Below are 13,909 nucleotides of genomic sequence, written 5' to 3' on the forward strand. Positions count from 1 at the left end.
GGAACAATTTTCTTCACTGCTCTGACAGTAAACAGACCTGTGAACTGTCTGTGAATAACCTGATGAGATAGAAGTCATACTGCGCTCTTATAACATTTCCCCCATTCCAAACAAGAATATGGTTCTGTGATGAATTTCCTTGTAAACCATTATTCTTATACAAATCATCAAAATGGTTTTACCCTGTGTGATTTCTCTGATGTAGAACAAGATTGTATTTATTTGTAAAGCATTTCCCACATTCTGAACATGAAAATGGCTTCTCTCCTGTGTGACTACGCTTATGTCTAACAAGATGGGATTTATATATAAAACATTTCCCACATTCTGAACATGAATACGGCTTCTCTCCTGTGTGACTTCGCTCATGTCTAACAAGATATGTTTTAGTTTTAAAACACCTCCCACATTCTGAACATGAATATGGCTTCTCTTCCGTGTGAATTCTTTCATGTTTTAAAAGATCTGATTTAGTTGCAAAACATTTCCCACAATTAGAACATGAATGCGGCTTCTCTCCTGTGTGAATTGTTTCATGTTTTAAAAGATCTGATTTAGTTTCAAAACATTTCCCACAATTAGAACATGAATACGGCTTCTCTCCAGTGTGAATTCTTTCATGATTAACAAGATACGTTTTGGTTCTAAAACACTTCCCACATTCTGAACATGTATACGGCTTCTCTCCTGTGTGAATTCTTTCATGTTTTAAAAGATCTGATTTAGTTGCAAAACATTTCCCACAATTAGAACATAAATATGGCTTCTCTCCTGTGTGAATTCTTTCATGTTTTAAAAGATCTGATTTAGTTGCAGAACATTTCCCACAATTAGAACATGAATACGGCTTCTCTCCTGTATGAATTCTTTCATGGTTAACAAGATATGTTTTAGTTCTAAAACACTTCCCACATTCTAAACATGAATATGGCTTCTCTCCCGTGTGAATTCTTTCATGTTTTAAAAGCTCTGATTTAGTGGCAAAACATTTCCCACAATTAGAACATGAATACGGCTTCTCTCCCGTGTGAATTCTTTCATGTTTTAAAAGCTCTGATTTAGTTGCAAAACATTTCTCACAATTAGAACATGAATATGGCTTCTCTCCCGTGTGAATTATTTCATGTTTTAAAAGCTCTGATTTAGTTGTAAAACATTTCCCACAATTAGAACATGAATATGGCTTCTCTCCCGTGTGAATTCTTTCATGTTTTAAAAGATCTGATTTAGTTGCAAAACATTTCCCACAATTAGAACATGAATATGGCTTCTCTTCTGTGTGAAGTCTTTCATGTTTAACAAGATTTGATTTACTTTTAAAGCATTTCCCACATACTGTACATGGATATGGCTTTTCTCCTGTGTGAATTCTCTTGTGGCTTAAAAACTCTGATTTATATGTAAAGCATTTGCCACAATCTGAACATGAATATAGCTTCTCTTTAGTGTGAATTACCTTATGTGTAACAAGACATGATTTCTTTATAAAGCCTTTACCACATTGTGAACATGAATATAGCTTCTCTCCTGTGTGAATTCTCTCATGTATAACAAGATACACTTTCTTTGTAAAACATTTTCCACACTCTGAACATGAATACGGCTTCTCCCCTGTGTGAACTCTCTTATGATTCACAAGATTTGATACATATCTAAAACATTTCCCACATTCTGAACAAAAATATGGCTTCACTCCTGTGTGAATTCTGTGATGTACAACAAGTTCCGATTTGCTTCTAAAGCATTTCCCGCATTCTGAACATGAATATGGCTTCTCTCCTGTGTGAACTCGCTCATGATAGAAAAGATCTGCTTTTCTTATAAACAATTTCCCACATTCTGAACATGAATATGGCTTCTCTCCTGTGTGTCTTTTCTCATGTATCACAAGATGTGATTTGTGTCTAAAACATTTCCCACATTCTGAACATGAATATGGCTTCTCTCCTGTGTGACATCTTCTGTGTACAGAAAGACCTGCACTATATCTAAACTGTTTCCCACATTCCCCACATTGAAACTTTGCACCCCCTTTCTTCCCAGTACTTGTAGTAACAATCTGTGATAGCTCAGGAGAAGGTTCCTCTTGATTAGGTGGATTATATGCTAGATCTGTAACGAGAAGGAATGGATATGCAATCAGAGTAATGTCTCCTTATGAATAACCTACAAACACCTCTCCTTATATATAAATTATCATCCATGGACCCAATATCACTACCTGAACCAAAAAGAAACAGCCTGGAATACTGCTATTTTAAATATATCAAAATAATCTTTATTAAATTAATTACAAACATACATGATTAATAAGTAGGCAGAAATAGACATGATATAAAATTAGATACAAGAGAAAATAACTGAAGTGCCCCCCTCCCCATAGGAAAGGATACATCTAACAAATTCAGAGGTCGTTGTGCCAAGTTTAGAGTAGGTCTCACTCAAAGAGGCAACCTTGACGCGGTGAGTGGGCTTATGCCTTTTGATCAAAATTTACACTAATGCCTCTTGCATAAGCATCCAGTATAGGGGGCAGTACACTGAATATTGCGCTGAGAAGCGAGGTTATTAGATCAAAGCATAGCTTGTGGATGTGCGATCCAGCTCTGTTTCTCTCCATTTATAGATTGTAATAAAAAAACTGATAATATTTCACGTTTCTGGAAAATCTGGAAGTGGTCTGGTACAAATTTTTGTACTAAAAAGCAGGTAAATTTTCCTGCTGGATGACCTCTGACCCTGACGACCACTTCCTGTCCAAGTGTGGGCCCTGTTATATCACCTACATACCGCTTGGGTTCAATCCACCTGATCTGAAGAGTCTCCACACAGGATAGTAGATCCTTCTGATCCCAATATTTCTACCCTCTCTCAGTCTGTTGGTTTTTACCACTCATCAGGTTAATCACATAAACTTCATTGTTTCAGGCTTTACGTTTATAATTTTATTTTTAAACAGTTCAACCATTTTTGTGCCAGGACGGGATTATAGAGTGAAAGTAATGTCCTACGTAATACCCGGCATCTGATAAGACCTAGCTGAGGATAACACACATCACTCCCAATTCCTTTCCTCCATTCATTACTCCATACCTGTGGTCACATGGACTGGAATGTCCTCCTCCACCTCACTCTTACACGGGGGATCGCCCATCATCCGCTCTTCTTCATCCTCCACTTTAATATCAGTCACATCTTCCCCCTGATTTGTCATCTGTAACAATTCAGTACAATACAGCAGACAGGTGGGAAATCTAACAGATCCACATAAGAGACCCCCACCATCTATGACCCCTCTATGACTGCAGGACCCCTCTATATAGATGTGTATAGGGCTCAGCTCCATCTACCTGAGGGTTCTCTGGGGGCTTCTCCTCTGGACAGTCCTGGGAATACAGAGGACGGGAACATCTCTCGGGGGGATTTCTCCTCCTGGAGTCGGTATCTACAAGAGATAACACAGTGACTATATTATATACACTTATTACCAAAAAGATCCGCTCTGAGAAGGAGATGTTGGGAAGAAGCTTTCTATGTGTGACTGTAACGATGAGAAATGTAAGTGACTCCAATATTAGAGGAAAAAGGATAAATAAAAAAGGAGGCTCTAGGACCCTGGGTGGCGCCTCTAGCCTGGATACAAGATGAGATACGGCCTTTAGCCTGGATACAAGATGAGATACGGCCTTTAGCCTGGATACAAGATGAGATACGGCCTCTGGCCTGGATACAAGATGAGATATGTTTGGGCATGGAGGTGTATAAGATCCGTATGCCGAGCATTATCCTGCTAAAAATGCCATTTGTCAGCCCTGCCATGAGAGGAGCCCATGTGGTGGCAGGATGTCCTGCACATATCACTGAGCTGTTAGTGTCCTTGTATCACTACTATGGGTCACGACTGTCATATGTGATGGCTTCCCCGATGATCAGACTGCAGTGGGGGCAGTGTGTGGCTCCACAGTACAAGCAGGATTGAAGTGCTCACCATGAGGCCTCCATACTCCAACCCAACCTTCCTCAGATCCCAAACAGAACCTGGATTAATCACTAAAGGAGAGGTCCAGTCCGTAGCAGTCCAGGTTTCTTGTTCAAGACACCACTGAAGATGAAGGTGACGGTGACTGGCTGTCAATGGTAGGACATGTAATGGACGCAGTGACACCACATTTCCTACTACTAAATATTTAGAAATGGTCCGGACAGAGACAGAGGGTGTAATGAAGAGGCCACCTGTGTCTGGATGGTGCACAACTAAACTGTGGGAGCTGCTCAAGCTTGTTGGTAGATCAAACAATCCTCTCTATAAATGTCTGTCTGGGCCGACCGGAGCCTGGTCGCTATGTGTGCGCCCTCCGGAAACCACTGCTCTCAACACTTCCTAACAGCGGGGTCAGGACGGCCGAGATGGCAAAACAACCATCCACCCTCCTCCAATGATGTTCCCCTCTCAAAGTCTGTCAACTGGGCAAATTGTCTTTGAGAGCATTGTAGAGGCATGTACACTACCCAAAAGTAGCCTCTGCAAGCATTTTTTAAAGGACAGTGGGGGAAGCACTTTTATGTCCTATTGTGGCAAGACCCAGTGTCTAATCAGACCGCACCTGTGATCATTTACATGTCTGCCCGACACAGAACTGTGGGACGAGTTTATAGTAATCCGACATTTCTGGTTGCGGTATCTTTATATCAATGAGTGTTTATGTGATGATCAGATGATATTTAATCTATGTGACCCTTAGACCTTTATAATCAGGAAGATCTCCTCTTACCCCGTTCCTACATTACATGTCATTACACGCGTGTACACACTGCACATGACCGGACTGAGGCTCTAACACGGCCTCTTCTCACCTCGTCTCTTCTTACCTGGTGATGTCAGAGGCCGGGGAGCCTCCATCATGGCCTCCTTGTACAGATCCTTGTGTCCTTCTACATGCTCCCACTCCTCCATGGAGAAATAGACCGCCACATCCTGACACCTTACAGGAACCTGACAACACAATGACACCGTCATCACCCAGACCCCTCCAGTGCTGTTACTGGAGAATTTCCCAGCATTCCCAGCAGTGTCACCTCTCCAGTCAGCAGCTCCATCATCTTGTGGGTGAGTTCCAGGATCTTCTGCTCATGTATCAGGGGGGGAGGCTCAGTGATGGGGGTCCTGCTCCACCCTCCTGACTCATGGATGATGGGAGTCCCTCCCGGTGTCTTCTTCACTATGGTGAAATCCTGTGGATGGAGAGAGACACTTAGGGAAAGAAATTCCTTCCTGAATCTGGATCTACGGTTATAGTCCAGTATCATCTAGACGTAGTGGAGGCCTCCTTGTTATAGTCCAGTATCATCTAGATGTCAGACTAGTGGTAGAAATCCTCCCTCCAGGCCACACTCCGGCCATCTCCTCCTCTGCTTCCTCTCCTCCTGGGTACAACGTGCCTACTTACCTTCTCATGGCTCCTACAACATGACTATTGGTCTCCATGATCCATCACTGACCATACTGGTGGCTGATCTTCAGGTTCTCCATCACTTGGAAGGTCTGGAGGCCGTTCTCCAGGACCCTGGACTCTTCCTATCACTTCCTATGATGGATTCTCCTTCCCGATGTCTGACTTGTTACAGAATACAATAAAGAGGAGAGAAATCTAGAAAAGTTTACCTCTCCGCTCAGCAGGGAGATGATCTCCAAGGTGAGGTCTAATATTCTTCTGCTGATCTCCTTCCTGTCCATCCTTGGTGGTCATTCAGGAGAAGAGGAGAGACCTGGAGGAGCTGGAGGCTTCTAGTACTGCAGGCGCCTTTATGAGGAGAGGAGAGGCTGGAAATCCTCCAGGGACAAGAGCATTAGTGAGATCCAGAACCGCACTTACTGCTCCTGGAGAGACCCCGCTTCTCAGAGCCCCCAGCATCGGGGATAAAGGGGGATTCTGGAGAAATGGCTGATACCAGAGAGAAGAAGAGGCTCCAGACACCACAGCAGTGACTACCGACCAGGACCTGCTCTGTATCTGCTGCACTGCAAGAGCTGAAGGACCTGGGATGACGTCACTGTCATGTGACCAGTGCAGGGGGCGGAGCTCAGCAGTGGAGAGAAGTGGTAGAGAAGGACCTGTGATGATGTCACCGTCATGTGATCAGTGCAGGGGGCGGAGCTTTGGATGAAGTAAAAAAAAAAGAAATGGAGTCCTCTCTTCTACCTCCTCCTGTAATGTCCTCTGATATCACATAATAACAGGCTGGACATGCTGGGAGTTGTAGTCCTCTCCTACCTCCTCCTGTAATGTCCTCTGATATCACATAGTAACAGGCTGGACATGCTGGGAGTTGTAGTCCTCTCCTACCTCCTCCTGTAATGTCCTCTGATATCACATAATAACAGGCTGGACATGCTGGGAGTTGTAGTCCTCTCCTACCTCCTGCTGTAATGTCCTCTGATATCACATAATAACAGGCTGGACATGCTGGGAGTTGTAGTCCTCTCCTACCTCCTCCTGTAATGTCCTCTGATATCACATAATAACAGGCTGGACATGCTGGGAGTTGTAGTCCTCTCCTACCTCCTCCTGTAATGTCCTCTGATATCACATAATAACAGGCTGGACATGCTGGGAGTTGTAGTCCTCTCCTACCTCCTCCTGTAATGTCCTCTGATATCACATAATAACAGGCTGGACATGCTGGGAGTTGTAGTCCTCTCCTACCTCCTCCTGTAATGTCCCCTGGTATCACATAATAACAGGCTGGACATGCTGGGAGTTGTAGTCCTCTCCTACCTCCTCCTGTAATGTCCTCTGATATCACATAATAACAGGCTGGACATGCTGGGAGTTGTAGTCCTCTCCTACCTCCTCCTGTAATGTCCTCTGGTATCACATAATAACAGGCTGGACATGCTGGGAGTTGTAGTCCTCTCCTACCTCCTCCTGTAATGTCCTCTGATATCACATAATAACAGGCTGGACATGCTGGGAGTTGTAGTCCTCTCCTACCTCCTGTAATGTCCTCTGATATCACATAATAACAGGCTGGACATGCTGGGAGTTGTAGTCCTCTCCTACCTCCTGTAATGTCCTCTGATATCACATAATAACAGGCTGGACATGCTGGGAGTTGTAGTCCTCTCCTACCTCCTCCTGTAATGTCCTCTGATATCACATAATAACAGGCTGGACATGCTGGGAGTTGTAGTCCTCTCCTACCTCCTCCTGTAATGTCCTCTGATATCACATAATAACAGGCTGGACATGCTGGGAGTTGTAGTCCTCTCCTACCTCCTCCTGTAATGTCCTCTGATATCACATAATAACAGGCTGGACATGCTGGGAGTTGTAGTCCTCTCCTACCTCCTCCTGTAATGTCCTCTGATATCACATAATAACAGGCTGGACATGCTGGGAGTTGTAGTCCTCTCCTACCTCCTCCTGTAATGTCCTCTGATATCACATAGTAACAGGCTGGACATGCTGGGAGTTGTAGTCCTCTCCTACCTCCTCCTGTAATGTCCTCTGATATCACATAATAACAGGCTGGACATGCTGGGAGTTGTAGTCCTCTCCTACCTCCTGCTGTAATGTCCTCTGATATCACATAATAACAGGCTGGACATGCTGGGAGTTGTAGTCCTCTCCTACCTCCTCCTGTAATGTCCTCTGATATCACATAATAACAGGCTGGACATGCTGGGAGTTGTAGTCCTCTCCTACCTCCTCCTGTAATGTCCTCTGATATCACATAATAACAGGCTGGACATGCTGGGAGTTGTAGTCCTCTCCTACCTCCTCCTGTAATGTCCTCTGATATCACATAATAACAGGCTGGACATGCTGGGAGTTGTAGTCCTCTCCTACCTCCTCCTGTAATGTCCTCTGATATCACATAATAACAGGCTGGACATGCTGGGAGTTGTAGTCCTCTTCTACCTCCTCCTGTAATGTCCTCTGATATCACATAATAACAGGCTGGACATGCTGGGAGTTGTAGTCCTCTCCTACCTCCTCCTGTAATGTCCTCTGATATCACATAATAACGGGCTGGACATGCTGGGAGTTGTAGTCCTCTCCTCCCTCCTGTAATGTCCTCTGATATCACATAATAACAGGCTGGACATGCTGGGAGTTGTAGTCCTCTCCTACCTCCTCCTGTAATGTCCTCTGATATCACATAATAACAGGCTGGACATGCTGGGAGTTGTAGTCCTCTCCTACCTCCTCCTGTAATGTCCTCTGATATCACATAATAACAGGCTGGACATGCTGGGAGTTGTAGTCCTCTCCTCCCTCCTCCTGTAATGTCCTCTGATATCACATAATAACAGGCTGGACATGCTGGGAGTTGTAGTCCTCTCCTACCTCCTCCTGTAATGACCTCTGATATCACATAATAACAGGCTGGACATGCTGGGAGTTGTAGTCCTCTCCTCATCCTTCCCCCTGTAATGTCCTCTGATATCACATAATAACAGGCTGGACATGCTGGGAGTTGTAGTCCTCTCCTACCTCCTCCTGTAATGTCCTCTGATATCACATAATAACAGGCTGGACATGCTGGGAGTTGTAGTCCTCTCCTCCCTTCTCCTGTAATGTCCTCTGATATCACATAGTAACAGGCTGGACATGCTGGGAGTTGTAGTCCTCTCCTCCCTCCTCCTGTAATGTCCTCTGATATCACATAATAACGGTCTGGACATGCTGGGAGTTGTAGTCCTCTCCTACCTCCTCCTGTAATGTCCTCTGATATCACATAGTAACAGGCTGGACATGCTGGGAGTTGTAGTCCTCTCCTCCCTCCTCCTGTAATGTCCTCTGATATCACATAATAACAGGCTGGACATGCTGGGAGTTGTAGTCCTCTCCTACCTCCTCCTGTAATGTCCTCTGATATCACATAATAACAGGCTGGACATGCTGGGAGTTGTAGTCCTCTCCTACCTCCTCCTGTAATGTCCTCTGATATCACATAATAACAGGCTGGACATGCTGGGAGTTGTAGTCCTCTCCTACCTCCTCCTGTAATGTCCTCTGATATCACATAATAACAGGCTGGACATGCTGGGAGTTGTAGTCCTCTCCTACCTCCTCCTGTAATGTCCTCTGATATCACATAATAACAGGCTGGACATGCTGGGAGTTGTAGTCCTCTCCTACCTCCTCCTGTAATGTCCTCTGATATCACATAATAACAGGCTGGACATGCTGGGAGTTGTAGTCCTCTCCTCCCTCCTGTAATGTCCTCTGATATCACATAACAGGCTGGACATGCTGGGAGTTGTAGTCCTCTCCTACCTCTTCCTGTAATGTCCTCTGATGTCACATAATAACAGGCTGGACATGCTGGGAGTTGTAGTCCTCTCCTACCTCCTCCTGTAATGTCCTCTGATATCACATAATAACAGGCTGGACATGCTGGGAGTTGTAGTCCTCTCCTACCTCCTCCTGTAATGTCCTCTGATATCACATAATACCAGGCTGGACATGCTGGGAGTTGTAGTCCTCTCCTACCTCCTCCTGTAATGTCCTCTGATATCACATAATAACAGGCTGGACATGCTGGGAGTTGTAGTCCTCTCCTCCCTCCTCCTGTAATGTCCTCTGATGTCACATAATAACAGGCTGGACATGCTGGGAGTTGTAGTCCTCTCCTCTCCTACCTCCTCCTGTAATGTCCTCTGATATCACAAGTTTCCTAAGGGACGAATTTATAATCTTTCAGGGCCCGAACGCAAGGCCATGGAAGATTATATTAAGGAGAGCCTTGGTAAAGGGCATATTAGACCTTCTGTCTCTCCTATGGGAGCAGGGTTTTTCTTTGTTAAGAAAAAAGATGGTGGTCTTAGGCCATGTATTGATTACCGGAGATTAAATAAAATCACTGTCCAGAATAGATACTCCCTCCCATTGATTCCGGATTTATTTAACCAGGTTCTGGGGGCAACCTGGTTTTCCAAAATTGACCTGAAAGGTCAGGTTCAATTTTGTGGTTACCTTTCGCCCAGGGGTCAAGAACGTCAAGGCAGATGCCTTGTCTCGCAGCTTTCCTGGGGGAGGTGATTCAGAAGATCCTGCTCCGATTTTGGCGGATGGGGTGGTGGTATCCGCTCTGTACCCTGTATTGGAGATGGAGGTGTTGGGAGCCCAGGAGGGGGCTCCTGGTTCTTGTCCCCCAGGGAGGTTGTTTGTTCCTGAGGGTCTATGATACGTGTTCAAGGAACATCACGATACTGTTCTCGCTGGGCATCCTGGTGGTAAGTCCACCTGTGATCTAGTATCCCGGAGGTTCTGGTAGCCAGGGTTACGTAAGAGCATTGAGAATTACGTGACAGCTTGTGAAACCTGCGCTCGGTCAAAGGTTGCTCATACTCGACCGCCTGGTTCGCTTCTTCCATTGTCAATTCTGTCTCGTCCTTGGAGGCATTTGTCTATGGACTTTATTACGGATCTGCCGAGTTCCTCCAGGAGAACAGTGATTTTGATGGTAGTTGACCGTTTCAGTAAAATGGCTCACTTTATACCACTAACAAGTCTGCCTAACGCTAAGACTCTTGCGCAGATATTTGTGGATAATATTGTGAAATTGCATGGTATTCCTTTAGACGTGGTCTCTGATAGGGGCACGCAGTTTGTCTCCAGGTTTTGGAGGGCGTTCTGCTCTCGGCTTGGCATTCAACTTTCATTCTCTTCGGCTTTTCATCCGCAGTCGAATGGACAGACAGAGCATACTAATAAAAACCTGGAGACCTACTTGAGGTGCTTTGTGGCTGAGAATCAGGAGGACTGGTCCTCATTCTTTTCCTTACCAGAATTTGCGTTGAATAACCGTAGGCAGGAGTCCACGGGTAAGTCGCCATTTCTTGGCGCATACTGTTTCCATCCTCAATTTGGTACCTTTTCTGGGTCTGGTTCCTCTGGGATGCCAGAGGAGGAGAGATTCTCTTCTGCCTTATCCTCCATCTGGCGGAGGATTCAAGGGAATTTGGAGAGGATGGGTGAGAGGTATAAACAAATGGCTGACAAGAGACGTGTGACTGGTCCGGACCTGTGTGTGGGTGATCTGGTGTGGTTGTCCACTAAGAATATCAAATTGAGAGTGCCATCTTGGAAACTGGGTCCTAGATTTATTGGTCCGTATAAAATTTCTGCGGTGATCAATCCTGTGGCGTTTCGGCTTGATCTTCCGCAGACTTGGAGGATCCATGATGTGTTCCACAGGTCTTTACTAAAAAAATACGTGAGACCGGTGGAACCATCGCCATTGCCTGTTCCTCCTGTTCTGGTCGAGGGAAACTTGGAGTTTGAGATCTCCAGGATTCTCGACTCGAGAGTTCTTCGGGGTTCCCTTCAGTACCTGGTGCACTGGAGGGGATACGGTCCTGAGGAGAGGATGTGGGTTCCGGCGGTGGATGTCAACGCCGACCGACTGGTGAGGGCTTTTCAAAGGTCCCATCCGGATAAGGTTGGTCCGGGGCGTCCGGAGGTCACCCGTAGAAGGGGGGGTACTGTCATGCCCCACTCTGACGATGTGCGGAGGTCGGCCAGGATTGCAGCACGAGTTTAGTGTTTGTTTTGGAGCCGTGCTGGATCCGCCTCTCATCAGGTGCACTGGGTGGAGTCATTAGTTTAAATAGCTCATCAGCCCAGTGCTGTGAGCGGATTATACAAATCATTGTGGTCTTGGAAGCTAGGAAGGAAGGTTTTCTGTCTGTTCCAGCTCAGAGAGATAAGTGTGATTTCTGGTTTAGTTGTTTTGTGTCATCTCTTCCATCCAGGTTCTGTGCGAGCAGGCTGCTCCTATTTCCACTCTTCACCATCTCAGGGAAGTTAGGGTTTTGTTAGCCCAGGCACGGGGACACCTCACACCTACCTTAAAGGTCTGCAGGTGGGCTGAGCAGTGGAGGGAAAGAGGTCAGGGATTATCTAGGAGGTGACCCTTCCCCTGTCTCTCGCCCAGAGCCTGGTTGGTGGGTTTTCTGTGATTCTGAGTGCACGCCCGCCGTGACAATTACGTTCAGGGCGGGAAGTAAAAATGTGAAGGCAGACGCATTATCTCAGAGCTTCCATGCTTTTCAACCTACTGAGGTACCACCTGAATCCATCCTACCAGCAAAAATCTTCATAGCAGCTCTTACCCAGGATATCTCGGCTCGCATTAGTTCTGAACAACATCTGGCACTGGTATCCACCCCAACAGATAAGTTGTTTGTTCCCGTACAATTTCATTTCCAGATCTTATTGGTGGCCCACTCTAACTAGGGATGTCAAGTCCTACGTGTCAGCCTGTGAGGTTTGTGCCAGGTCCAAGACACCTAGGACTTGCCCTGCTGGTAACCTACGACCCCTACCCATTCCCAGTAGACCCTGGTCCCATATCTCGATGGACTTTATAACCGACTTACCGCCGGCGAAGGGTAAGACTGTAGTTTGGGTAGTGGTCGATAGGTTTAGCAAGATGGTCCATTTCATTCCCCTGTCTAAACTCCCGAATGCCAAAACCCTGGCGTCTATTTTTGTGAAAGAAATTGTTCGATTACATGGTATCCCGGAAAATATTGTTTCTGACAGGGGTGTGCAGTTTGTGTCCAAATTCTGGAGGGCCTTCTGTCAAAAATGTCAAATTTCATTGTCTTTTTCCTCTGCCTACCACCCTGAGAGTAATGGGCAGACTGAACGCCTTAATCAGTCTGTGGAACAATTCTTGAGGTTGTATGTTGCTGAGGACCAGCAATTATGGGTGAAATTTCTTCCATTGGCTGAATTTGCTTTGAATAACCGTGTCAATTCTTCTGCTGGGGTTTCACCTTTCTTTTGTAACCATGGTGCCCATCCCCGTTTTCATTCTGGGTCATCCTTCTCCTCCTCTAACCCTGAGGCGGATAGATTCTCCTCTGAACTGTGCACAGTTTGGGCCCGGGTTCAATCGAACTTAGAAAAGGCTCAAAGTTCTCAGAAACTCAAGGCCAATAGGAGACAATCAAGGGGGGTGAATTTTCAGGTTGGGTATAAGGTATGGTTGTCCTCCAAGAATCTCTCTCTTAAGGTAGATTCTAAAAAGTTTGCTCCTCGTTTTATTGGACCATATAATATCACGGAGGTGATTAACCCGGTATCATTTAGGTTGGAGCTGCCCGAGTCATTCCACATTCATAATGTGTTCCATAAATCTCTACTTAAAAAATATTTTGAACCGGTAGTACCATCGAAAGCCTCGCCTCCGCCGGTTCTTGTTAATGATGCTGTCGAGTATGTGGTGTCTAAAATAGTGGATGTCAGGAAGGTGCGTAATTCCTTGCAGTATCTGATTCACTGGAAGGGGTATGGACCTGAAGAGAGATCTTGGGTACCTGCCAGGGAGGTCCATGCTCCTAGACTTATTCGAAAATTTAATTTAGAACACCCTGAAAGGCCATCGCCTGAAGTCTCGGTCCGGTGGCCCCTCGTAAAAGGGGGGGTACTGTAACGGGGTTCCGAAGGTGCACTCGGTCCCCCATTAGCCGCAGACCTGCTGCTTAGCTTCGGGAGCGAGGATCTGTGTTTGACCTCGTTCCCAGGGTGGCTTTGCTAGCTGGGTGGCTCCCTGCTCCTAAGTCTGCCTTGATCGCCGAGCTGATCACTCGGTGCTCGACTGGTTGGTCTGTCGGTCATGTGACGCTGGCCACGTCACATGACCCTCACTCCCCACTATAAATACAGGCAACATCCGATAATATACCCCAACCATGGGATGATTACTTATTCAAGTAATAACCAAGCCTTTGTCAATAATAATACTAAATACATAACCTACATAGAAAATGCCAGTCCGCTTATACAAATTAAATTCTTTATTACAAAAAATCACAATTTAAATACATACATGATTAAAAGAATTGGTGCAGGAGATAAAAAACGACATCACTGGAGGAAACATACAGTGG

The 13,909-nt window shown here is 45.6% G+C and overlaps 1 protein-coding gene across 24 annotated transcripts in view; it reads right to left on the minus strand.

The window, feature by feature from the left end:
- Nucleotides 1-13,909, minus strand: part of LOC120998305 (gastrula zinc finger protein XlCGF26.1-like) — a 4,064,644-nt gene that overhangs the window by 1,866,315 nt on the left and 2,184,420 nt on the right. For 23 of the 24 annotated variants that reach the window (XM_040428942.1, XM_040428938.1, XM_040428939.1 and 20 more), the window contains one exon: nt 161-2,112. The exons of the other annotated variant lie outside the window; for it this stretch is intronic. In XM_040428942.1, coding sequence (XP_040284876.1) covers nt 179-2,112 — 1,934 coding nt within the window. In that variant the 3' untranslated portion in view covers nt 161-178. Of the gene's footprint in view, nt 1-160; nt 2,113-13,909 lie in introns of those variants that run through there. 24 annotated transcript variants of the gene reach the window in all.

This window comes from Bufo bufo, chromosome 4 (genome assembly GCF_905171765.1).
Source record: "Bufo bufo chromosome 4, aBufBuf1.1, whole genome shotgun sequence".
Taxonomy (NCBI): domain Eukaryota; kingdom Metazoa; phylum Chordata; class Amphibia; order Anura; family Bufonidae; genus Bufo; species Bufo bufo.